At 41.2% G+C, this 25,842-nt stretch overlaps 2 protein-coding genes across 2 annotated transcripts; both read left to right on the top strand.

The window, feature by feature from the left end:
* The first annotated feature begins 5,969 nt into the window (after nt 1–5,969).
* Nucleotides 5,970–12,718, top strand: tlr3 (toll-like receptor 3). The gene is made up of 5 exons (XM_069666609.1): nt 5,970–6,078; nt 8,027–8,496; nt 8,600–8,794; nt 8,929–10,784; nt 11,473–12,718. Exons 1-5 carry the CDS (start codon nt 6,009–6,011, stop codon nt 11,702–11,704), a joined length of 2,823 nt encoding a protein of 940 aa, XP_069522710.1. The 5' UTR covers nt 5,970–6,008; the 3' UTR covers nt 11,705–12,718.
* Nucleotides 12,719–14,828: 2,110 nt separating this feature from the next.
* cyp4v2a (cytochrome P450, family 4, subfamily V, member 2a) lies at nt 14,829–22,785 on the top strand. Its single transcript, XM_069666566.1, has 11 exons — nt 14,829–15,021; nt 15,109–15,221; nt 15,578–15,663; nt 17,608–17,798; nt 17,970–18,039; nt 18,131–18,257; nt 18,347–18,520; nt 20,147–20,249; nt 20,900–21,034; nt 22,352–22,531; nt 22,613–22,785. Exons 1-11 carry the CDS (start codon nt 14,829–14,831, stop codon nt 22,783–22,785), a joined length of 1,545 nt encoding a protein of 514 aa, XP_069522667.1.
* Nucleotides 22,786–25,842: the final 3,057 nt, after the last annotated feature.

Genomic DNA, 25,842 nt, shown 5'->3' with positions numbered 1-25,842 from the left:
CAGTGGCAGAGCTGGGCGTCTGACCTCCAAACATCATTGGTCAGCAATCAGGGGAGGGGGAGATATACTGCAGTGTCTTTTTTTTTTTTCTCTGCAGAGGGCAGAGGGAACATGCTACAACATTGCTGCTGCTACTGCCTGCCTGCAGCACTCCTTGTATGTACATCAGTATTTCCCCTCTTCAGCATCTAAAATCTCTTCATCTCACTTACTCTATTTTCCGGTTTCAGCTTCGCCAGACTCAAGTGAAGATAAAATAAGCATTAAACCGTCCTCTGCTTATAATATGAGGGCAAAGTCAAGCTAACAAAGCTAGAATTACTACAACTTCCTGCTTTTTTTAAGGGATAATTGCTGTAGTTTTTGGCTCACTTAAGCTGCACATAAACAGCAGATTAAAGGTTAAAAACAAAGATAACCACAGCGAACAAAATCAGTGTGTAAAGAGGATCTGAACACATCAATAATGAAAGTACAGTGTGAGTGAATGTATAGGATTACATAACATAGATTAGCATCCGCAGAGAAGAGCCAAGAGGGCTTACTCACCTTTCCTTTCGGGGCATTCCAACGCTCCAGAGATTCAATCTGCAAATGAGGCAGAGGAGATTATTTACCCGAGCTGTAATGATGAAGAATGTGGCTCACACACTCCCATTGATGGAGCCGCTGCCCCCCCCTTGCAGTTATCCCTTTTGCATGAGTGAATTCAATCACACAAACGCATGACATGCGCTGGCCAGTCTTGCACTGACTGAAACACGTACAGGGATGCATGTCAGGAGGGGTGTTTCTCCTTACGTTGAATCCCTCATTCTAGTGCCAAGATGCTTCTCCTGTGGGAATCACCTTATTCCTGTCAGCTCTCGTGCCTCTGTTTCCCTCCTTTTGCCGACATTGCACTTCGTTATTTAGCCAATATTGAAGCAAAATGCAGCTGCAACAATTCCCTGCTGCATCATTTGCTCTGGCCCTTTCTGTCTCCATGCAACTTTTACTCTCTGTTTATATTATAGCTTTCTTCCTGCAGAAAAACCTCTGATTATCATCTCTACTTTTTATCTATCACAGACCATATTAGCTTGATGCGCTTTTTACAGACCCTCACCTATCCAGCCTTTGGCACAAAGCCATGTAAGCTGCCTAGGCTTAATACTGGGCTAAACCAATCAGGTGGCATGAGGTCTATCCCAGGGAGTACCTGCTCTGGTAACCTGAGAGGAAGCATTAGGAAAACCGACTGGTGTGTTTGTCTGTGTCAGTATGACTATGGAGGATGTAGTGGGGAGTTTTTTGCTGATCCCCCCCACCCCACCCCACCCCCCAGGGTAATGTAATGTTTCCTGCTTTGCATATTGAAGAATCGCCATCATGCAAGGTCAAAGAGTCAGGGTCCTCCCTCCATAAATCTGCATCTAATCAATACTTTAGTGAAGAGAGTGTGCAAAGGAGACTAAGAACAAAGGGATACCCTTTCCAAAAGGGATTTAAGATACAGATTTTCTCTTACACCAAAGTGCAATTCAATCCACAGGCCAGTCACAAATATTTTGAAGTCTTATTTGAACGTGATCGTGTATAAAACAAATCTAAGAGACCACAGCCACGCTATTAAAGGCTCAGATCAGCATGCTAACATGATCACATGGCAATGCAAACATGCTTATGTTTAACAGGTTTTATGTTTACTTAGTTGGCAAGCTAACATTTGCTAATTAGCATTAAGCACAAAACCCAAATGAGTATAATGGAAATGTTATTCGATGGGACAAATTAAATTTTGACCTCTTGATGGAACTAAATGAAAGTTCAGGGACTTAAAGTGAAATTCTACGGAAGCCCAAAGCGGACAAGCATCCATACATTTTATTTACTCCGTTTGAGAACGTTGTTTTCTCGAGATATCGCCTTATTTTCTTTTGTCATCTCAAGATAACGAAGCTCATTTCCTCGTGATAATGTGATGGATAAGTCGGGATCTCGAGAAAATGACCAGAAATTACTTGTTTCCACAGGAAACATAGTGAATAAAATGGATGGATGTATGTCCGCTTAGGGCTTCCGTAGAATTCATCCTTTAGGGAGCAAGATTTTTTGACCAAATTAGTTGGAAATACATCTAATTATGTCAAGATACTTAAAAAAAAAAACCTCATACCTACCTACCTCATAGGGATATAATCATGCAATCACCTTCCTCTTTTGACCTTTATGATTTGTGACAAATTGAATTTAAATCTGTGTATTAGTTGTCACCACATTTCCCTTTGAACCACAGATTTCATATTGATGGTGGCCCGATGGAAAATGTCGAAGGATCGCGAAATTCATTACGATTTTTGCTCTGGGGACTGTGAATGTCTGCACCACATTTCATGGCAATCTGTCCAATATTTGATGAGATATTTCAGCCTGGATCAAAGCGATGGATCGAGGCCGGTTTTGGCTCAGCGGTTAAAGCGAGCACCCCATATGTAGAGGCACAGTCCTTGATGCAGCAGCGCCAGGCTCAACTCCGACCCCTCGGCCATGTGCTGCAGGCACTTTCTCTTCCTGCATTTTCGACTCTTTCCGCTGTCCTTTAAAAAAAGGCAAAAGGCCCAAAAAATAATCTTAAAAAAAAAAAAGATGGATCAACAGGCCCACATTGCAATCCCCAAACTACGCCGCCAGCATGACTACAAAAAGGTTTTCACAGATGGAATTGTCCTGTGTATATTTTCAGATAAAGCCTGAATAATTAATTTATTATAAGATAGAAAAATACAGACATGCATTAAACCAATGATTGCCATAGAGAGATGTGTCATTCATTTCAGCCACACTTGTCACAGTGCAGCTTTGAACAGTGATGGTTGGACTGGTGGAGACTTGTGTTGTGCTGTGTGACAGCTGATGTCAGGCTTATTAACACACTGGTTCAAAGCGGTTGTCAGTGCGATAAAAGATTTGATGTGACACCAAGGAGAGAGAGAGATGCTCAGTGAGTGAACTGTCAACAGGATATTAAAGCAATTTCAATTATAATGTACTTTCTATCGTTTGAAGTGAGATGAACTTTGACTTAAAAGACTGACTTTTAATGAGTCATTTTACAAGGAAAATAAATGATGGAATGACGTATCACTGAACCAGAATCATTACACTACATTAATTGCTTCTACTGCAGAAACACAGGGTTTGATCTACCGTGCTTCCTATTTATGACTAATATAGCACTAACAGCAGGTCATGTCTGCTCCTACATCACTGCTGACCTTTGAAAATGTGCTTGGCCATACGGCTATTATCAGATTTATTAGTGTTTGGACAGTCGCCGTAATGCACTTACTCGCAGCCTAGAGCTGTAAAGATATATACCTTTTAATAAATTAGCTTCCCCCCATTTACTTGCAGTGTAATATATATCTGTAGGTAAATGCATTTATTGAAGATTCATACTTTATTTAATGATTAAATCGCTTTAAAGAAAGAAATATCGACCTGGATGATGTTAATTTCGCAGCTGCATCTCTCTGGCTCCCAAAGAGGATAGAAATACAACAAAGGTCTTCAAATGGACCCAAACCAGGGGTGTTGGACAACATGGTCAGACTCCTATAGGCCCCCAGGACACCTATGGATTAAATAACAATCATGTATTATGTCTGTATTTATGTACTATGTCTGTTATAATGACTATCTGAATTCTGGCAGTGTGTGATGTCACCAAACCGAACTATGGAAAAAACATCCACCTTAAAATACCAAAAAGTAAATTAAATTATCATCTAGACAGTTTCTACATTTGTCAAAATATATGTTTTATTTTCTTCATAGGACTAAAAAACATTAAATACTTTAGGATTAACATTTGAATCTGGCCACTGTATTCCTTTTCCCAATTCCCATCAAACAAGTGTCAAATATATGGTGCCAAATCCCAAACTAAGTGCTCAAAAGAGAAACAAATCAGGAAGAGAAAACTGTTGTAACAGCGTGTAGAGGAATTATTATCTCTTGCAACTTTGTAAAAACAAACAAACCCTGTTATATATGAACCATGCTGCCCCTATGAGGACTGTGGCCCAGAGTGATTATAGCTGGGATGTTTAATGGCTTTATTACAGTGCTTTACTGCCCTCTAGTGGCTGCTGTTTCAAATAACTACTTATTTTCCCCCAGCTTAGTTCTCTCCAGTTCCACTCGCCTTGAATTCTGAATGAGACCATGACAAGGTATGTGATAAGATAAAGCTATGAAGAATTAAACATCATCACATAACTAGAAAGATCTCCTCAACTTTTTCCCAAGGCATAAGCAAAAGGAAAACACCCAAACACTGCCTTTTTGTGCAAATTCTTGTACGGCCAATTGCACTGGGCTGCTTTTAAGTTGCATGACTGTTTTAATGAAAGTGTTCACTAAATGCAGTTGTAAAGAATGCTTTCCTCACCCTAATTCTTTATTTTTGTATACAGCATAATATGTTTATCAGATGCAATGTTTCTGCAGACCCTGGGGCATTTACATCTGTGAATAAATATAACCTGAATATGACAAAACAAAAACTGCTTATGCTTCAAGCTTTAATTTGGCCTGCTGTTTCCACACCCCCGTGTGGATTTTTACTAACAGCACTTGAGCTTTCTTCCCTCGAATTCAGTCACTTCTGCATATTAGGTCTATTTTAGGGAACCAGATACCACAGGTGAGTGAATCACTCACTTCCATCTTCTTTAGAAAGGTGTTCTATAGTTTTAAGGCAGCTCTATGTAGAACAGAAGTGTGTAATTTATTGTACACACTACAGTCTTTGATTTTGGATGGTTCAATTCTCATGCTGAACTTCCCACGTGACCAGGATAATTGTACGTGCTTTATGTCAGTGCCACCAATCCTTGAACTTTGGACGTCACTCATAAAGTGATACCATATTAATTCCTGCCTAATTTCCCATCCAGAGTAAGATAATTTTAACAACCTTTTACAACAATATGTCAGTGCAGAGAGACAAATAACTTAAATAACTAGGCAGACTCTAAATACTTTTTGAGTTCAGTGCAAAACAAATGTGTCAAAATCTTATGAATACAAGTGGATTAAATCACTTAACATATCGGGGCAGTTTAGAGCAATACTTGGTCTACCGGTCTTTCACAGAGGATGACACATTATGGACTGAGGACAAGTTCATTCATGTAAACTACGGCAGTTACCCAGAAGTGAGCCATTAAAAAATAGAAGCTTCCAGAAGATACGTCTACTGAATGTAGTCAAATATGCCTGAAAATGTATCTAAAACACAATATAACGCATTAGACAGCCCATAAATGCACTACATTAATGGCGGATTCTGGGGACAGCTAAATTCATGCTTTAAGAGGTTTCATAACTGTAATAATTGACCGCAGAAATGGTGCTATTACTGCTCCTACACGTTTAGTATCTTGCGAGTCTACTCGAAAGCTTACGGTATAACGCCAAACAGAGTATGTTTTTCATTAGTCCTTTCGACATACTGTATAACTACAAATGTGTGCTCACAATTAGGATGTTGAAAGCGATCATTTACAAAGCAGACAATGTGTGACCCCGCCGTCGAGTTATTAACACAGTTTATGCATATACAATCCGTTAGCAGTAAGCTACATAATATTACGGCTACATACATTACGGTACGGACAGTTTTTTTCCTTTCAGTGTCTGCGAGTCAGTGACATCATTTCGCATGTTTACACCACGCCATATCTAAAGCCATATTTATACAACAACAGGCACTGGAAATATTTTTTAAAAGGAAGTTCAGAATCAAACAGTTTTCAGTCGGATTGGTAGGACAGTTAAACTTTTCCAAACTTCTGGTGAGTCCCCCGCATGAAACAGTTAACCATCCAGCGACTCCAAGCACATTTGAAGAAGTGAAACCGGACCTGTCAATGTCTCATTTCCGCATTTCCCTGTGTTTTTATCTCCCCTGTAGAGCCTGTTTCTGAAGCTCCCATCGATACTCTTGTTTGCGTTCGTGGATGATAGACTTTGTTTCTGCTGTAAGTCAGTGTATGAAGCCTAGAAAAAAGTGTGCAAAGACAAAACGTGGTAAGTTTTCTCCAACTTTTATAACCAAAAATGAAGCCGGTCTCGCAGTGTGCGGAATGTCTAGGTGACACTTATTTCTAGATGTACACGAGTTACACTGATAGAAGTGTATAGGCCTACTGTGATCGTAACAATGTTTGTCTTTTGAACTGATAATTCCGCAGAAATCTTTTTAAATTCAGCAGCAGAATTATAATTTTCATCATATTGATGTGGTGCCTTGACAATTCTGTTTATTAAAGCTACACTTATCAATATTTACACCAACAATAGATTAAATGACTGCGTAATGGGTATACTTTATTAATCCCCACTCCCCAATCCCCCACTCTGTTAGTTCAAACAAGCTATACACCCATGCACAAACAGGACTCTATGGACATGCACTAATGGAGAGATGTCAGAGTGAGGGGGCTGCACATGGATTGTGCCCTGAGCTGTTGGGAACTGGCACCTCTCCAGCTACCAAGCCCAATTCCATACTTGGTCCGTACCGGAACTTGAACCAGCCACCATTCAGTTCCCAAGCAAAGTCCCTACAGACTAACACCCTCAAGATCTCGAATTATTTTTCTCTTTATCTCGGGATAACAAAGCTGGTTTTCCAATTATAACTGATTCATTTATCATTCATTTTTATAACTCGTTATCATTGGAAAACTGAGTAAATATAGTGTATGGATGCATGTCCGCTCAGGGCTTCCGTACAAAAGAGCCCCAAAAATAAAGAGGGAATTTGACATTTTGCCAAACACTAGACTCAATATTTTTCCTAATGTTCCCAGCTAGCAGGGAACGTTCCCATAACATTGGCTAGCATTACCTACAAGTTCTAATTATGTTTGAAAGAAAACTTTTTAATCTAACAATCAAAGAACGTTTTAAGGATGTTTATCATTTCAAATAAAGTTCTTGTAATGTTAAAACTTAAACTAAAACAAAATGTATTAAGTGCAACATTCTGAAGATGTTTTCAGGATGTTATTGAGGCCTGGGATGTCAGAACGAATGTCAGAAAATTATCCTGAAAACATGCTTTGTTATCCCGAGATTACGAGATAAATTAAACCGGTTATAAGGGGAAAACCAGCTTTGTTTTCCAGAGATAACGAGAAAAATAAGTTGAGATCTTGAGAAAACGACCACAAATAACGGGAAAACGGAGTAAATATAATGCATGGATGTACAGTATGTCCGCTAAGGGCTTCCGTACATTCTGGAACATTCCAGGAACCAAATAAAAACATTACCAGAACATTGCACGTAACGTTCACAGAACATTTTTAGAACAAAATAATTCCAGTTGGGTTGCTCATTTTTTGTTATATGTGTTAGCAGGTAACTGTTTGCAGACATGTCATTCAATTCAACTTCATAAAATGATGATAAATATTAATGTTATACTTGAAGGCCTAAGGGCTCGATCAGACAGGACGCGCTTTGCAGGCTGTAAAACGCGAAGTGCACCGCACTGCCTTTTTTGTGGAAGTAAACACCCGATCAGACAGAGCGCGTTTTAGCAGCTGGGGGCGGCTTTTTTTTCCTACTGTTGTTAAGGCAACCACCGAATCATTAGCTGTCGTTAACCTAACCGTTACATTGTAAACTGACAGAAGGCTCGCCTCTCCTTTCATCTGATTGGACAATGAGAAAAAACGCCCATGACGTTGGGCGCTTTTCTGCTTTGAGTTGAAGTTTTTTCAACTCGAGGCGCTCGGAGCGTTTTCTCAAAAACGCGAGGCGCACAGAGAAAGAAGCGAGGCGCTCTGCAAAGCAAAAGCAGCGCGCAAAAAGCGTCCCTCTCATTGAAAACTAGGACAAAAAAGCCGCCCCAGCTGCTAAAACGCGTCCTGTCTGATCGGGCCCTAAAGCTGCCCCAAAGTGTTAAAAAATAAAAATTCATGTTTGTTAAAAGCTTAAAAAGATTTGATTCCTCTTTTTTTTACAGGTTTGGAAACAATGTATGCCCCTTCTTGTTTCCTTCTCCTCCCGGCTTTTATCATCATGTGTTTCTTCATGACGGGACCGCATATCTGTGCAGCCTCCCTGAAGAAGACCTCCTGCCAAGTGCGAGACGGCATAGCTGACTGCAGGCACCTCAGCCTCGGTGCTGTCCCTCAAGACCTTCCCAGGTACATCACAGGCCTGGATATGTCTCACAACAGATTGGCGAAGCTCCCCCCTGAGTCATTAACCCCATACAGAGGCCTCCTGCACCTTGATGTCAGTTACAACAGTATCACCAAGCTGGACGAGGGTCTGTGCCAGACTCTTCCTCTTCTGCAGACACTAAACATGAGACACAATGAAGTGCATCTACTGAAGAAAGAGGATCTGAGCCACTGCACCAATCTGACACGGTTAAATGTTGCGAGTAATAGGCTGAAGCTACAAGGAGAGGCCTTCTCTGCAATACAGGTACACATGTTATTACAGTGATAAGAGATTGGTAGTAACTGTAGAGAACTGAAGGCAAGACTTAAAGATTGTTTTGTTTTGATTTTACTTTTATTACTCACAGAGCCTGAAATATCTCGATGTTTCCTCAAACAAACTGCAAACAGCGGCGCTCGGCTCTCAGCCTCAGCTGCCCAGCCTGGTCAGCCTCAATCTGGCGTTCAACGACTTCACCACCCTGAAGACAAATGACTTTTTCTACCTCAACAACTCATCTTTTTTTAAAGTCCTCAATCTGTCCTCTGTGTCTCTGAAAAAGGTAAGCAACTTACAGAGAAAGGGGAAATGAAATGGTGTGATATTGTAAGAAACTATCAAAGCACGGTACTCTCAGTTGTTTTGATTCCCCTTTTTGTCTCACTACAAGATCTCTCTCTCTGTGTTTTGTTGCAGTTGGAGCCTGGCTGCTTAAAGCCCATTTCAGGCCTACAAACTTTAATCATGGATGGGAGCAATATGGGGACCACGGTTATTTCCAAACTCTGCTCGGAGCTATCGGAAACAGCCATTGATGCCCTCTCTCTTCGGAATATGAAGCTCGTCACCCTCACAAACACAACCTTCAAAGGTCTACAGGATACTAATGTTACTTTTCTGGATCTCTCCAGTAATGGCATGGGTAAAATCGAAGGGGGCTCATTTCAGTGGCTGTCAAAGCTTCAGACTCTTATTTTGGCGGAGAACAACATCAAGCACCTGACCAAGAGCACATTAAAAGGGCTTAAAAGCTTGAAAAAACTGCAGTTGAGAAAAGCGCTGGTGAAAAGTCGTACCTCCTCCACCCCGATTATTGACGATTTCTCCTTCCAACCGTTAAGCAACCTGGAGAGTTTGCTATTAAAGGAAACTGCAATACGGGAAATCACAGAGAACACGTTTACAGGCCTGACAAGTCTTAAAGAACTGGATATGAGCTGGTGTAGTTGTACCTCTTTAAAAAACATCAACGAAAAGACGTTCGCTTCACTAGCGGGATCGCCTCTCACAAAGCTAAATCTGACGGCTACAGCTATGACACAGATCAATCCTGGAAGCTTCTCCATGCTGGGAAACCTCACTGTTCTTCTTCTAGATTTGAACTTTATCAAGCAAACTCTAACTGGTGAAGAGTTCGAAGGTTTGGACCAAGTCCAGGAGATCCACATGTACAACAACCACCAGAGAGCCGTTCTAAGCGCCAGGTCCTTTGTACATGTTCCCAATCTTCGGATCCTGACTTTAGGGAAGAGTCTCAACATGACAGCCTCCAACCTGGATCTCTCTCCGTTCAATCACCTGACCAACCTCACCTTCCTGGATCTCAGCAACAATAACGTTGCTAACATCATAGAGAGCACGTTCGAAGGTCTCGTGAATTTGAGGGTGCTGAAGCTCCAGCACAATAACTTAGCCCGTGTGTGGAAGAGTGCCAACCTAGGTGGGCCAGTGTTGTTTCTCAAAGGGTTACAGAGCTTGACGACCCTTCTCATGGATAGTAACGGCCTGGATGAGATCCCAGTGAAGGCTCTGAGAGGGTTGAGCAACCTTAAGGAACTGAGCCTTGCCAACAATCTGCTCAACTGGCTCAAGAACTCCATTTTCGACGACCTGAGCTCGCTGAGGGTTTTACGTTTAGAGAAGAATCTGATCACAACCGTGAGGCCCGAAGTGTTCAAAACTCCCCTGAGCAACATCAGCTGGCTCGAGATGGACAAAAACCCGTTTGACTGCACCTGTGAGAGCATCCAGTGGTTCGTGACGTGGTTGAATAACACGAACATGAGCAGCGTGCAGGGCCAAAAGGAGCAGTACATGTGCAACACTCCGTTAGCTTACTCTAACCACTCGGTCATGGATTTTGACGTGCTCTCGTGCAAAGATATGACCCCATTTCAGGCTCTTTACATTCTGAGCAGCACTGCCGTCATCGTGCTGACAGTAACCGCGCTCCTGGTTCACTTCCACGGCTGGAGGATTCAGTTCTATTGGAACATTTTGATCAAACGCACGTTAGGATTTAGCAACGCTACGGTGGAAGAGGGCAGGACGTTTGAGTACGATGCTTATGTCATTCATGCAGAACAGGACAGCAGCTGGGTGGAGCGGAGCATGGTCCCCTTGGAGAAGGAGCAGTGCAAGTTTTGTTTGGATGATCGAGATTCGATAATAGGAATGTCGCAGCCGGAATCCATTGTGAATAATATTAGGAAGTCTCGGAAAATCTTGTTTGTCGTCACTGAAAGCCTGCTCAACGACCCCTGGTGCCGCCGGTAAATTAAACCTACACTGCTTCATTTATACATTGTTGTATATTACACATAAGATAAAGTAATAAAGTGATAATGCCTGAAGAAGTGTCCATTATCTGGAATTTATGGACGACGTGGAGGCTAGAACCATCCTCCTAGCTTCTGCTGAGTTCATTAACTCCTGATAATGCACACCTTGTAGGTCATTATCCTGCTTTTACCATGGTCACTTGCTAATGAAAAAAAAGACAGTTAATTTTTGTTTTAATGCTAGTGCAATTTAAATCTATATGTTTGTAATGCACTGGAAACCTTGTTAACAACTCCAGGTAATAGATAATAGCTAGGACGTAGCAACGGGAGATATTTCTAATCTGTGACACAGCTGATGGAGCGCTTCTGCTCAGCTAAGAGCCAGAAAGCTAACGGTATGCTAGCAAGATTCAAAGTCAATTTGCTAACCAGCCATGTCATTGTCCCCAAATCTACAACAAGATTTTTATGGTCAAATATAGGTATTTGTTTCACTATTACCTGCAGCCTTAATTAGCGAGTTGAATAGTGAATGGATGTGAGATTATCACTTATTTGATCCCTAAGTTCACAGGGGCTGTGTACTTGTTGCAGCTTGTGTGTTACAGCAGATAAAACACTAAAGTAACTCAAACTTGTCTCTCTGTCCTTCTCCCCCTCGTCATTCCTTACCCAGATTTACGGCCCAGAATGCACTGCACCAGGTCATTGAAGCCAGCAGGGACTCTGTGGTGCTGGTCTTCCTGCAGGACGTCCACGACTACAAGTTGTTTCGCTCGCTGTTCCTCCGCAGGGGCATGCTGCGTCCGTGCTGCGTCCTCGACTGGCCGGTTCATAAGGAGAGGGTGCCGGCCTTCCAGCAGAAGCTCCTCATAGCGCTCGGCATGACCAATCGCTTGCAGGAGTGACTGTATCCATACAGTAGCAACGGGGTATTTCCCTTTGATTTCCCCCGTTAACCTCTGTATATTTTCCGTGTTTAGATTCGTGGATTGTTTTCTTCCTCTGTGTGAATATGTATTTAGGGATACTATAAGTTACATTGTATTTACTGTACCTTGAAGCTTTATAGCAACAAATGTATGTATGCTTTCAGCACAAAGATTTAGCCGGGCGGAGGAGCTGGTATCTTGTATATGTAACTTTACAGACCAATAAAACAATTAGATTTTTTACAGCTGAAATATGTTAAAGAAGTATGACTCAGCAAAAGGAACTGAAACACACAGAGGAATAAAACTCAACACGTTGATGTTGAACTAAATTCAGCTCAACATGTTATGAAGGGCCCTTCTAGTCTTTACATTGGTGTGTAATATATAGTGTAAAATATTTAGGGGGGACATGTACAGTTTGAAGACTTAATTGTTTGCTGGAAAGGTGAGCGGTTTCATCGAATGTTCTAAAAATGTGATAAACCATTCGTTAACTCAAAGATATTACTTGAACTTTTATCTTGTTATATGATGGCAGAATATTACTTTAAAATGTATTATTCACCTGAAAAACAAAGTATTTTGACACAGAAGAATTACATACTGTGTCATCTGGTGACATCTAGTGGTTATAGTAAGAAACTACACTATTTTCATGACTCACTGTTTAATACAGCTTTTATCTCTGGAGCTCTGTTGCCAAGGCCGGGTAGGACAGATTATATTGGTGATAGGAAGGAGGTACTCAACACACAATACAAACAGGGTACACATTTATATAGTTATTTACTTTGCATTGCACTTTTAGTAACACTGCCTGAATATAGGAGCTCAGGGAAAGATCCACGAGGAACGGGATTAAGGAGCACTTAAAGGCAGGTTTATGGTTTTTGTTGCTTTTCTGGATTCTCTTGTGTTTTAGTGCTAAAAGTAAGGCTGTATGTTTTGTTATTGACAGATGTTACATGTTAATTTACACCTGCAAACTTTGAGAGAAATAAAGTAAATTAAAAAAAAAAGACACCAGTACATTTTCTATACACAAATTATAAACAAGTGTTGCATTACTGCACATTAAAGAAATAGAACATAAACAGAAAAGTCAAATTCCTATCATAACAGTGACCATATGGACAATTTCTGTATACCAGCTGTATACCAACCGAATGTCGCAACAACCGAATGTTGCAGCCATAAAGTACTATCTTATCTTATTTTATATCTACGTATTGTAAACTTGGAATAAAGCTTTATTCCTCCAAGAAACTTCAGCACCAGGTTTAATTGTAGCATTCCCATATTGTGAGTTAAAGTATTATTATTATTTGTTGTTATATTATCATTATAAAGAAGTAAGTCCTGACAAAAAGGCCTCTGCATCAACTTTGATTAACCATATTTAAGATTATTTGTTTATATGCTTTTCTTTATCTTAATGCCAGTAATAGAAATATGGTGGAGTCTTACTTTATTATAATTAGGGCTGTCAAAACAAAGCGCTAATGTCGATTAATTAATTACAGAAAAATGAATGCAGATGAATGCACTGTGTTGAATCCCGACCTCATACGTCACTGAGCATAAAACCGTATATGGCAGCTTTGTAAACATTACACAACGTTACCTGGCTATTAATTTTATCGATCCATAAATAAGAGGACAATGTCCCCCTCCCGACCTACCCACACACGCTCTGCAGACACACAAACACACAGAGACGTCTCTACTGGAATTCATTGATTGAGCAGCGGTGTTTTTCTCTCAAAATAAACTTAAATCTGTCGCCGTTTTAAAGCTTGTAAAAGGTGTCGGTGCCATTTGGTAACGATCGATCGTTTTGAGAAGTCATTAATAACAAGCCCCACCCTCACATGTCTCACATGCTGTGAAACCTGAATCATGAGTGAAAATATGTCACTTTTGTGACATAATAAGACAGACTGCTGATTATAGTAGTTTGTGAATTAACACTTAAGGTGACGAAAAGAGGACAATTAAAGTGTGGAAGTAAGAAAAACCCTGTAGAAGCAAGTTCACTTTCCAGCTTGTCACAAAAATAATTAATATGAGATTAAGCGCGAGAAATTTGATACAAAGCCTGTAATTAAATAGATAGTTTTTTCAGTTGCCTGACAGCTGTAATTATATTAAAAAATAATATAAAATAAAACTTATCCATTTGTTTTTTGCCGAAGTAGGCTTATTTTAAAGTATTGTGTCAAAAAATGCAGCTTATAAATTTAGTTTTTTAATCCAGTGTAAGTTTCCAAGTTAGTAAAAAATGTCTGAATTCATAATAACAAAATAAATGAATACATGAACTCCTCATGCTATGCACAGAGGAGGTGCTCAGTCTGTGTTTAGATCAGTTCAACTTTGACAACAACACAAACTACACATGGCATCAAAACAAATCTAGTAATTGTCCGACTTTAAACTGGTTTTACCTACTTTAAAAATATAATCTAGACTTTAAAAAAAATTTTTTTTACATAATTAATAAATAAAAACATTTTGAGATCATAAAGAGTTTATAATCCCTGAATAATGTAGCATTTATAAACAAGGAATTACAATTCTGCATGGTAAAACCTTAATATTTAATATATTAATGTATTTGACAAAAGTGAAAATCTGTTATATCCTACAAAGACATGTGAGCGGCACAAAGATAAAGCTGTTATTTATTAACCAATCAGGGTGGATGCGATCTGCAGGAGCGCTGACAAACAACAAGGAGAGAATATGTAGGACAAAGGCCTTGGTCAGGGCCAGCCAGCTATCAGGAGGTGAATCATTAACATTTGTATTATATAATTTGTGACAACTATTTGAGAGAAATGTTTTGAACAGGTAAACATATTATCTCTCTTCCTCCTCCTATTAAATGCATCTCTTATATCCTCCTATAGCCGTCTATAACATGCTCAATAAAAGGCAGCAAGTTCGGTCGGACCCCTTCGACCAGTGATCTGACTGACAGGAGAGAAAAAGGAGGGGCTAAAGCAGAAGATACACATCACACGTTAGAGTAAAGGCGCAGGAGGCCGGTGTGGCAAACGCACACATAAACTGTGCATGCACACAGCAACAGAAGATGGCAGTTCTCCTCGGCAGTTCCTCGATTCTTTTCCTGGGAGTCAGCGTCTTCATCGCTGCTCTGACCTACATCACCTACAAGCTGATCAGCGATTACCTGCGCAAATGGTTCCAGATGAAGCCCATTCCTGAGGTGGAGGGGACGTACCCCATCATTGGAAATGCACTGCAGTTCAAAACCAATGCAGGAGGTGAGAAAGCAACCAAACGTGCTGCAACAGGAGGATGATTTATCACTGCGTCACTGTACATACAGACCTTTTCTGTGTTTGTTTCAGATTTCTTTCGGCAAATTCAGGATTATACCCAAGAGTTTGCGAACGCACCGCTGCTTAAATTATGGGTTGGACCGGTCCCCTTCGTGGTTCTGTTTCATGTGGAAACTGTTGAGGTATGACGTCACATATACAGCACGTCTTATCTTGTAAATGTGCCTGTGATGCAACAACACATCTCAGTAACTGATAGGGAGCAAAACATGTTTCCGTTCTGCAAATATTCAGTGACATGTAAAAAGTGTTTGTACATAACTATGATGTCCCACAGTGACCTACATGCATGCTGTTCTGCACTACAACTCAACTTGACCTTAACCTTGTCGCCGACTATGTCAACACGGTCTATTTTGGATGTTTGACACACAACTGATGCTCACACTGCAGCCGCTGTAATTGCAACAGCTCAACCACTCAAGCAATTCAATGAATAACAACTTTCCTGCTCTCTTACATTGTTTTTTTTCTGCAGCCGATCGTGAGCAACCCGATCCACATGGAAAAAGCTATTGTGTACAAATTCCTGCACCCCTGGCTTGGAACTGGCCTTCTTACAAGGTTTGGCTCTCCTCTCTCACAGTATAGGCCTTTTTTACAGAAGACTTTTTAGCGCAGGTGTTTAAAGAAGATTTTCTTGTAAATAAATGTCTGTATCTATCGCCAAATGAGGTGACACAATGGTGATTGAGCCTATGGCCCACTGATGAAAGCCTTTGCATTTGCAGTATTATGGCCTAGGTGTCTGGTGCGACACCCAGCAGTGGTTGGTCTGTCAGAGAGGGTAGGCGGAGCTAAGCGGCTGCTTTTCCCGTCTCTGCAAGCGTTGCGAGTAAACAGTAATCTACTATGGCTGAACAAACAAAGAAAAGATTGATGACTACAGATACAACTTCAAAAATAAGTGAAAATCCAAAGAAAAAGAAACAAACTCGACGCTCAGATGAAGCAAACAGTCTAAAAAGGAAAGCGACCGTCAGCGAGGAAAATCAAGAGTTACAACCGGAGCCAACCGTGGACATCTGGTTAAATTGGAAAGTGTTCTCCGACAATGGCCGTATATCACCATTAGGGGGCGCCCAAGAGAACGAAGGTCGCATTAATGATGGCTGTATTCCATTTAGCTGCTTCAATTTCACGGTCCTGGTTGTGTGCATGCTGACCGCCTGTCATGGCTTTCTCAGACACCTGAATACAACAGAACCATTGTTTAAGTTATTAGTAACACCTGTGCTTTTGTGTTAGAAGTCAAAATGTGCGCTGTGAACATTGAAGTGAAGCCCATTGAAATCATAAAAATGATAGAGAATCTTGCCATCATAAAGAGAAAGGAAAACAAACTAATCTGGAATGATAAGTAAAGTAAGATAACAGATAAGACTATTATCACTACGCCCAGATGCATATTGTGTGTGTCCACACCATTGCTAAAGTTCATTTAAAGATACTTTTAGCGACTAAGATGGTAAAATGTCTCTTCTAGCATAAGTGGGCTATAACTGTGACACATATCGTTCTGAAAGAAAGTACTTTCAGAAGGTTCCATCCCTACAGCAGGGACTTTTTGGGAGGGAAATAAAGTCACTTGCCCTGCATCTCAAGCCTCTTAATTGATATTTCCTCGCTCCCCGCCTGGTTTCCTCGCATCTCTCCTTGCATCTCTCCATGCATCCTGAGCTGGAAGGACGCAAAGATGCAAGGAAAAGATGCAAGTGAGAGGTGCTTGGATCAATCAATTTAAGAGACTTGGGATCCAGCTTCCACAGACCCTTGTCCCTGCAATGGAACGTACTTCCTAATGTCTTCAGTCCCTGGGGGAAGTTCAAGTGATGTAAACACAGCTAAACAAAGTGGCTTTCATTAAGTCACACAACCAGTTTCAGCCAATCAGCAACAGAGGACGCTCAGACCTAATCCTCTATCAGGCTTATCCCAGCTGTCATTGGGCGAGAGGAGACCTTTCATGCTTTCACACTCACACCTACGGGCAATTTCTGAGTCACCAACGAACCGAACGAGCATGTCTTTGGACTGTGGGAGGAAGCCGGAGGCCCCTTACATCCCAACCGGGAACATTCTAGCTGTGAGGCAACAGCGCTAACCACTGCACCACCGTGCTGCCCCCATTTGTTTTTTAAAGCCATGAAAACTTTAACAGCAGACGCTCCGAAATCCATCATATTTTTAGTTGTTAGAGCTGTTTCCATGGCTATCCATGAACAAGCTATGAAGGAGGGATGAATTTGCTGTTGAGTGAGCATCAAAAACGTCTCTCCAGAATCCCTCTAACGGTTCTTAATTTAACCTGAATGTCACAGCATTATAAGAAAGGCCATGATAATCTGTTTAAGAAACATATTATTGACCAAATTGTTACTGAAATGAGTTTATTAACTGATTATTTCCCTGCTTCTCCCGTCATATGTGGTAGAATATGTACTCTTAGAGCTTCTTGTGTTCTCACTCACCCTCAAAACGTCTCCGATGTGTTCTTCGTTCCATCAGCAATGGGAGCAAGTGGCGTCAGAGGAGGAAGATGTTGACTCCCACCTTCCACTTCTCCATCCTGGCCGACTTCTTGGAGGTAATGAACGAGCAGGCCGAGGTCCTGGTGGGGAAGCTGGAGAAGAAGGCGGGGACGGGTTCCTTCAACTGCTTCAGTCACGTAACCCTGTGTGCCCTGGACATCATCTGTGGTGAGTACAGTACTCAGAGTCAATGGAAAAGATTGTGCGTTTAATGTTCTTTTTTATTCGTTTGCGCATGACAAATTTCAACTTATGCATGTACTATTAAAAGATGAACAGAGATGATTGTAGAAATGTGAATAAATAATTGAACGTACCCTTTAAAATGTGGCTTTTCAGAAACTGCAATGGGAAAGAAAATTTACGCCCAGAGTAATTCTGACTCCGAGTATGTGAAGAGCGTTTACAAGTGAGTCATTCATTCATGTTCAGACAAAAACAGACACTAAAAAAGGGAATGAAGGTCTGATCCTTTATTTCATGCTCCTCTCTGTCCTCAGAATGAGTGACATCATCAGCCGCAGGCAGAGGACGCCGTGGTTCTGGTCCGACTTGGTGTACTACTACTTTGGTGAGGGCCGGGAGCACAACAGGATACTCAAGATCCTTCACTCCTTCACGTACAAGGTGAGCGACGGAGCCAGCGGTTTCAAATAAAAGGACCATTATTGCTGGAAAACATTCAGCCTCAACCTTTACCTTTGTTTTGGTCTCAGGTGATAACCGAAAGGGCAGAGAACATTTCCAACACGGACTCAGACAGCGACTCCGATCACGGCACGAAGAAAAGACGAGCGTTCCTGGACATGCTCCTGAAGACCACAGATGATGAAGGCAACGGGATGAGCCACCAGGACATTCAGGAAGAAGTGGACACCTTCATGTTTGAGGTTGGTGGTTGAAGAAATGATCATTGCATTATTTGTATTTTTTAAAGATTATATTTTGGGCTTTTTTGCCTTTATTTAGAGCCCAGCAGCAAACAGTGGAAGGGACAATAATATGGTTTCCCTAAAAGTCAAAGCCATATACTGTATAAAAAGATGGAGGACATGACAGCTCCCTAAAAGTGAAGCCAAAACATCTCTATCGCCCCCTGCTGACTGGCTGCAGTATAGGTCATAAAGCCCGCCTCCTCCATGTTAACAGATGGGACATGAGTCAAACTATAAAATCAAAATGCACAAATACTTTTTTCTCAAACATGGTTTCTGTCATTATAGTTAGTTCTTATCATGCTGATTTATGTCCAAGTGTTCATTTTTCTGACAAGTTTATTTTTAATTAATTATTTGATGCTGTAAAAAGAATGATTGACAGCTCTGTTGACAAATACGGCTCCTGCAGCCGATCTGTTCCGGATTAGCAGAGTAGAGGAGGAACAGTGAGAGGAAACGTGACTAAAAAAATCACTACAGTCATTGAAGTGTTTTTTGGTTAGCGGAAGAGGCTACGGCGGCTCCACCCGCTGATCTCTACTGCACAGCTCTGGCTCCAAATGACGTCACCATCGCAAGATGGCAGCGGCCGTCACGGGGGCTATTTCGGCTTCAATTTTGTACAATGACAGCAGATGCAGACGCGTCCTCCATTTTTATATACAGTCATTGGTCAAAACACAACCTTTAAAAAAGCCAAAAATGATTCAGAAAGCAAAACGGCATTTCGAAGAAACACAAAATGATTTCACAAAACAAAAAATTTAATTGTTGAAATGTCAGTGATTTTTTAAATGTTGTTTCGCTTTGTGAAATGTTTTTATGAAATGTCGTGTTTTTAAAATGTTCCTTTAAATGTTCCTGAGTTTATTTTTTTTTTTTAAATGTATTTTTATGAATTGTCCTAATTTTTTTTACCTTCAGGGCCACTGTACAATTAGCTGGTGAACAAGGTCGAGCATTTAGCAGCTGAAGATCAAGATAAGATAAGATACCATTGGGGGAGATTAACTTGTTAAAACAAGTCAAAGTAAAGGTCAGGGTAAAACAAGTGATTGATATAAAAAGGCAAGACCAAAAGACAATAACATGCAAAAATAATATTGATAATAAATATATATACTATGTACACCTGTACTATGTACGTTGCAGAATAAATAACAATTGCACATGTGAAGTAATTGCACCGACATAATTGCGCAGTATGGATGAGGCAATAAAAACGCAGAAGTGTACCAAAGTATGATATTATACTACAGTAATATGTTACAGTAAATATGCATAGATAGAAAATCAAAGGATTCCCCTCAGGAGTTGGTGGAGACCAGAACAGAGCTAAAAGCAGAGTGAAAACCTGTCACCAAATCAAAGCTAATGTAGCTCAGTGTGTTAGCAAGTGGTTTGTATTTATGGTACACATCCAGTTAACACATTCACAACAATAACTTCATATTTTAAGTTGAATCAGCAGCTTTTTCCTCCTGCCCTTAGGTGGCCAAAACCAAAAAACATTTAGTGCAGCTTTGAAGTTGTAAATAAGGTGTTGTTTTTCTGTGTTCTACCCTCCTCGTTTTGCAGGGACATGACACTACAGCAGCCTCCATGAACTGGGCCCTGCATCTGCTGGGCTCCCACCCCGAGGCGCACCGCAAAGTTCAACAAGAGCTGGAGGAGGTGTTCGGTAACATGCCCTCACCCCGGTCACCGCACACCTTCTCACTTTCATGACATCATTTATTTTCCTGCCCGAAGGCCTTTTGACTCATCTCTGCTCACACTCATTTGCTCTTTGCAAGTCAAGGGGAGCTTACGCCGGGATGAATGTGTGAAAATCCTTGCCAAAATACATAGAGAATAATTGAATTTCTTGTCACTGCTGTGTGGATTTAACATCATGCCTCGATGCTTTTTTTCCATGACGTAAGCTGAATGGTCCTGTAGCAACAACAGATGCTAAGTTTGCTCTAGAAAGGACCTGAACTTGTCCTCATCCATAGATTCAGTCATTAGTTCTGTTAATAATTGCTGATTTATGGTCTATACTTTGAATTTCTTTATCCTTAAACGCATGTACTGTAAAAATGATTGCAGGGAGGACTCTTGAACTTATGTCTTATCGAATAAACACAACATATCTTTGGGTTGTGTTTCAACAATACAGTTCTATTAAACTGTTATCTGCTGTAGGAAGCAGAGAATCTGTCACAGATATTAAAGTAGGGGAAAGTGCGACAGCAGGAAGCTGGAGCACAAAATCATTAACATCTGTCTGACTTAAGGAATAGGTCTGTTTTTATTCTGTGCTGAAGAGTTGAACGCTGTTTCCTGCAGGTACATCCGACCGGCCTGCCTCCACAGAGGACCTGAAGAAGCTTAAATACCTGGAGTGTGTCATTAAAGAGGCCCTGCGCTTGTTCCCCTCTGTGCCTTTCTTTGCCCGCAGCATCCGCGAGGACTGCCATATCAGTGAGTTACAGATGACTGATGACACCTGAATGAAACATTCATTTGTTGAGCTCAAATCCCCCGAGGCAGTGGTGTTTTTTTATATAAGAGGCCGAGGGAAGCGAGGCTACCTCGATTATTTTCATTTGAAACATAGTTTTCCCTGTCACATAAGATGTATTACCTGGTGTTGTAGCCGCCATCTTGCAGCCAATTTTCACAGTTTGTAAAACAAGGCACCTTTGGATTGCGATATGTGTCGAATAACTGGTTTGTGTGGTGGAGCGAATAGAGTTGATATTATAGGAAGATATTTGTAAGTACATTCAGAGGTCTCATTTATTGTTTGGCCTTTTACGCCTTTATTGAGCGAGAGAGAGAGAGGACAGTGGAAAGTAGCAGGACGTGCAATATTGAAGCAAATTATGCGAAACACTTTGAGCTGCTACTTTTTTGTCACTCGGTGCAAAACGAAAACTCGCCAGTTTCTCGTATTCAATGACTAATCCACAGGAAAAGTCCGTCTGATATCACATTAGTGCCGCACTTCACCGGAGCACGCAGACTGTAAACTGTAACGGAGCCTCGATCACCCCGCCGACATTATCTGTGACGTCAGCAGCTCCGCTATAAGTGAGAGTATTTCCTGTTAACAGCGGCACCTGGTCCCGGTGCTGGTTAACGCTGCAGCAACATAAACAGACCATTTACAGAATGGACGTGCTGTTTAGTTAGTTCGGTTTGGTAATAGAAAGCCAAGTAAAGTTTGCAGTCTCCAACGAATAAGCAGTGGAGTTCACATAAAAGTTAAGGAATCAGGATTCTCGGAATATGTCAAGTAAAGACATCGGAAATTTTGCAGCACACCAATCAAATAAGCCTTTAAGCTGCTTTTGTTTAAATCAGTGGTAGCATTCTCGTCTTTCTCATAACAACTATGACTTTCCAATACTGTGTTGATATAACCATTGACGGCAAGGACTGAGAGTTTGTCTATTTACTCAGCAAATATTTATCTCACAATGACTCTTAGGTCACCCAACTGTCTGCAACTACAAGTTATGTAATGAAATGCCTGGTAATGAAGGACAGTTCAGGTTTATTGCTGATGGGGTGATATTTATGTAGCTCTGGCAAACATGGTGAGTACGCCGTTACTATTACAGTTCTGAGAATATGGAGACATTACTATATAGAAGTTCAGTGTGCCACCAGAGGTCAGACACTCTGTCATGATTTCTGTTGGCTTAAGATAAGGCACTGAAAATAATAATTATCTTCCTGACTAGTAAGGACATGTTTTCCCTCAAGTAACCACGTTTGTTTTTGTTCCTGGAGATGGTTTCAAGGTGCCCAAAGGTGCCAACGCCATCATCATCACCTACACTCTCCACCGTGACCCGCGATACTTCCCCGAGCCCGAGGAGTTCAGGCCTGAACGCTTCCTGTCGGAGAATTCAGTAGGAAGGCCTCCGTATGCCTACATCCCCTTCTCCGCCGGACTCCGCAACTGTATCGGTGAGACAGGACAGGATTAGTTAACTGGATCGCCATGCATGCTTTTCGTAGCGAGGCTCTTAAATCTGTCGTGCTCCTCAGGTCAGCGCTTCGCAATGATGGAAGAAAAGGTGATCCTGTCAGCCATCCTGCGTAACTTTGACGTGGAAGCCGCTCAGAAACGGGAGGATCTTCGACCCGTCGGGGAGCTCATCCTGCGACCGGAAAGGGGCATCTGGATCAAACTGGAGAAGAGGAAACGGCAGACCTCATAAAACTGAATTCATCTTCCTCTGTGGTCTCGCTTTACTTCCTTCTTGTAATGATGGCGGACACTGTGATGCTTTCTAAACAACCTTGGAGAGGTCAGGGAGAGTGGTGGCCTCGGTGAACTTTCTCATCATCTCAGACCCCCTAATTACTGAAAGGAAGCCCTGTCAAAATAAAGTGAGATCTATATTTGTTGACGTTGTTAGTTTTAGGCTACATGAGGCAATAATGTGGATCTGTGTATCAACAACTCTGTGCTATTTTTGTTTCCCCAAGCTTAAAATGTAACTGTACAAACATGCTTTGCAATTTTAACTATTAAAATGCCATAAACAGTCATTCACCGAATTTTATAATCAAATAAAACAGGATTTTCAGAGTAAAAGCATGGCTTTCTAAATTCAGTGCCTTTGTTGTTTTTGTGGCTGTAAAGCCATAAATCAGGGTAAAACAAACGCATGAAAAAACATGGTTGAAATGCTTATGGTGTGTACTTTTTGGAAATGTGTATAACTAATGGATAAATGTGAAACTTAATGCATATTTTGTGGTCGCTGGGAACTCAGAGGTGCAGGACGACTCCAACAACAAACACTTTTACATATTCATCACGTCGAACAAACACCACAACAAACACGAAGCCTTTCATTTGTGCAGCGTTTCCTCTGAATCTTAATTTGTCGACTCTTGGTGGCAGCTTTCCCTCTGCGTGACCCCACACAACATCTCTCAAAGTCTGTTTATTAGTGTGTGTTTGGTAGATGTTCTATTTGCAGTTACTCTCTCTTATTGTGTCTCCCTCTTCTGTGCTCACGTGTGAGTCTGACAGGGGAGGATAGTTTGAATAACAGAGGAGATGTGACATTGAAGAGACATTATTGTCATAATGAAAACATATTAATTCATACATCATAAAAGTTGCTCACACTTTATCACTTGGAATTGTTTGAAAGCTGCATTAAAGTGATAATCGAAGATTTTCATTTATATTAATGTCTGTTAAGTCACTATCGATCGCTGAATGTGGTCCCCTGCTGGCTGGCTGCAGTATAGGTCATAAAGCCCGCCTCCTCCATGTTAACAGATGGGAAGTGAGTCAAACTTTAAAATCAAAATACACGACAAATAAATGTTTCTCAAACATGGTTCCTGTCATTATAGTTAGTTCTTATCATGCTGATTTATGTCCAAGTGTTCATTTTTCTGACAAGTTTAATCTTAGTTAGTTTAATGCTGTAAAAAGGATGATTGACAGCTCTGTTGACAAATCCGGCTTCATACAGTCATTGCTTCATCCTCCCTGCTTGGTGAACGCCTTTCAATCTCCATTTCCCCCGTTTGTAACACCTACGTTTTATTAAAAACTTGACCTCCAGGTACCAATCCAAGATGACCCCCCACTAATGACATCACTATGACGTCATCTGGCTTATTTTCTCAGACTTGACCTGCTTATCAAGAGTTGTTCGACATGCCCTCGTTGCCCTCTCTTCTGCACTTGCCCTCGGGGAAATCCCCGCCGCCATGACAAGTGCCATTCAATGTCTGTGGAAAAGTCAAGTGAACTTCTTGAGGTGTAGCGTACGCGGGCTGACGGAGTGAGTCATCAACGGCACCGACTTCAATTTGCATTTCCTGCTCTGATGTCCACGAGCAGCTCAGATGTTTGTGGTAGGAACAAATGGAAAGATTGTCTGAGAAAACAGGCTACAAGTGTAAATTAGATCTAAATGAATCAGAGAAATCGTGTCGACAGGCATCAGTAGTTATCTTGAGGTACCTGCAAGGCAAATCACAGGGCTGCACACACAACTGAAGCTCCATCGTGACTAAGGAACAACAAGGGCAAGTGGGTTCCGTATTTCCCCCTCTCGCCCACCGCCCACTTTCTCTCTGGTCCCTGAGTGGCCTCCGTGCGACGAGTGGAGTTACGTAACAGCGGCGCTGAGGGGAAATGAATGAGGAGAAGTGGAATTACTAATGAAACGCTGCTCTAATGAGGCTCCTCCGACATTATTCAACTGTTTCCACCAGCAGAAATTCTCTCCTTCAAGTTCTGATTCAATATTTTCTTTAAATGTTTTTCAATGTTTGTTTATGGAACAAATCTCCTGACCTCTCTTCACCCCAGTAGTACTTGAACTAATAGGAGAATACAGTCAGGTTTATAATTATAACGACTGAAGCTCTTTACCGCCTGAATCACATCCAGGTCAGAAGGATCCATCGTAACAAAGCAGTAATCATGGCCTGACACAGTTCCAAATGACCCCATCCATTATGTCACAGGATGATTTAGCTGGCGTGCCTGCAAGGGTCATTGCCTAACACCAAAATGACATAACTGATGATGAATTGCGTGCTCTTTTTCGATGCTATAATTTGAATTATTGAGCACGTCTCTAATCAATGGCTGGATACAGCTGAAGCGCCTGAGCTCCAAACCAAGCGGGAGGAGTTCAGTGAGCTGAGATTAAAGAGCTACAGAGGCTGCAGGAGGTGGATGGCGTGGATATGAGACACTATTTCAGGAGATTATACATTTGTTAAGATATTTTACAAGTTAAGACTTTGACTTCGTAGAATAATTTTAAAAAATGTAAAGTCTTTTTAAAAAATGTTCAAGGAGTTTCTCTGCACTGATGCTTTCAGAACAGGTAATAATTATTAAAGGGGGGTATTATGGTAATTTCAAGCTTCATATTTCACTCCTGTGATACCTGTGGAGTAGCTTAGTTTAACTTACAGTTAAAAAAAACTAATTTTTCTCACACTGGTGCATGTGAGAAAAGACGTCAGCTCTGTCCCTTTAAGAAACCCTGCCCCTACAAGCCCACTTTCTTCTGATTGGCCAGCTGAGGCTGCACATTGTGACATCACATATTAAAACTGTGTGAAACCTGGCGTTCACTTCAGCCTGCAGACTGAGCTGAGAAGCCTGGGGATTACTCCAACATACTTTAACCTACAGATTTGAACCTCTGGACATCCAACATTGTAACATTATGTCTTTAAATGTGAAATGGCATAATACCCCCTCTTTAAAGGTTACAGAGAAAGAG

The sequence above is a fragment of the Semicossyphus pulcher genome, unplaced genomic scaffold (genome assembly GCF_022749685.1).
Source record: "Semicossyphus pulcher isolate SPU_LCO1_2020_fin unplaced genomic scaffold, fSemPul1.0.p SCAF_17, whole genome shotgun sequence".
In the NCBI taxonomy this organism is placed as follows: Eukaryota; Metazoa; Chordata; class Actinopteri; order Labriformes; family Labridae; genus Semicossyphus; species Semicossyphus pulcher.
This window is presented reverse-complemented; position numbering and strand designations above follow the sequence as displayed.

Bases quoted from the DNA above. Each gene is read 5' to 3' on its own strand.
- tlr3 (XM_069666609.1), top strand. From the start codon at position 6,009: ATGATAGACTTTGTTTCTGCTGTAAGTCAGTGTATGAAGCCTAGAAAA. The intron at 6,079-8,026 runs GTAAGTTTTCTC...TTTTTTTTACAG, and splicing joins GTGTGCAAAGACAAAACGTG to GTTTGGAAACAATGTATGCC. The intron at 8,497-8,599 runs GTACACATGTTA...TATTACTCACAG, and splicing joins AGGCCTTCTCTGCAATACAG to AGCCTGAAATATCTCGATGT.
- cyp4v2a (XM_069666566.1), top strand. From the start codon at position 14,829: ATGGCAGTTCTCCTCGGCAGTTCCTCGATTCTTTTCCTGGGAGTCAGC. The intron at 15,664-17,607 runs GTTTGGCTCTCC...TCGTTCCATCAG, and splicing joins GGAACTGGCCTTCTTACAAG to CAATGGGAGCAAGTGGCGTC. The intron at 20,250-20,899 runs GTAACATGCCCT...TGTTTCCTGCAG, and splicing joins AGAGCTGGAGGAGGTGTTCG to GTACATCCGACCGGCCTGCC.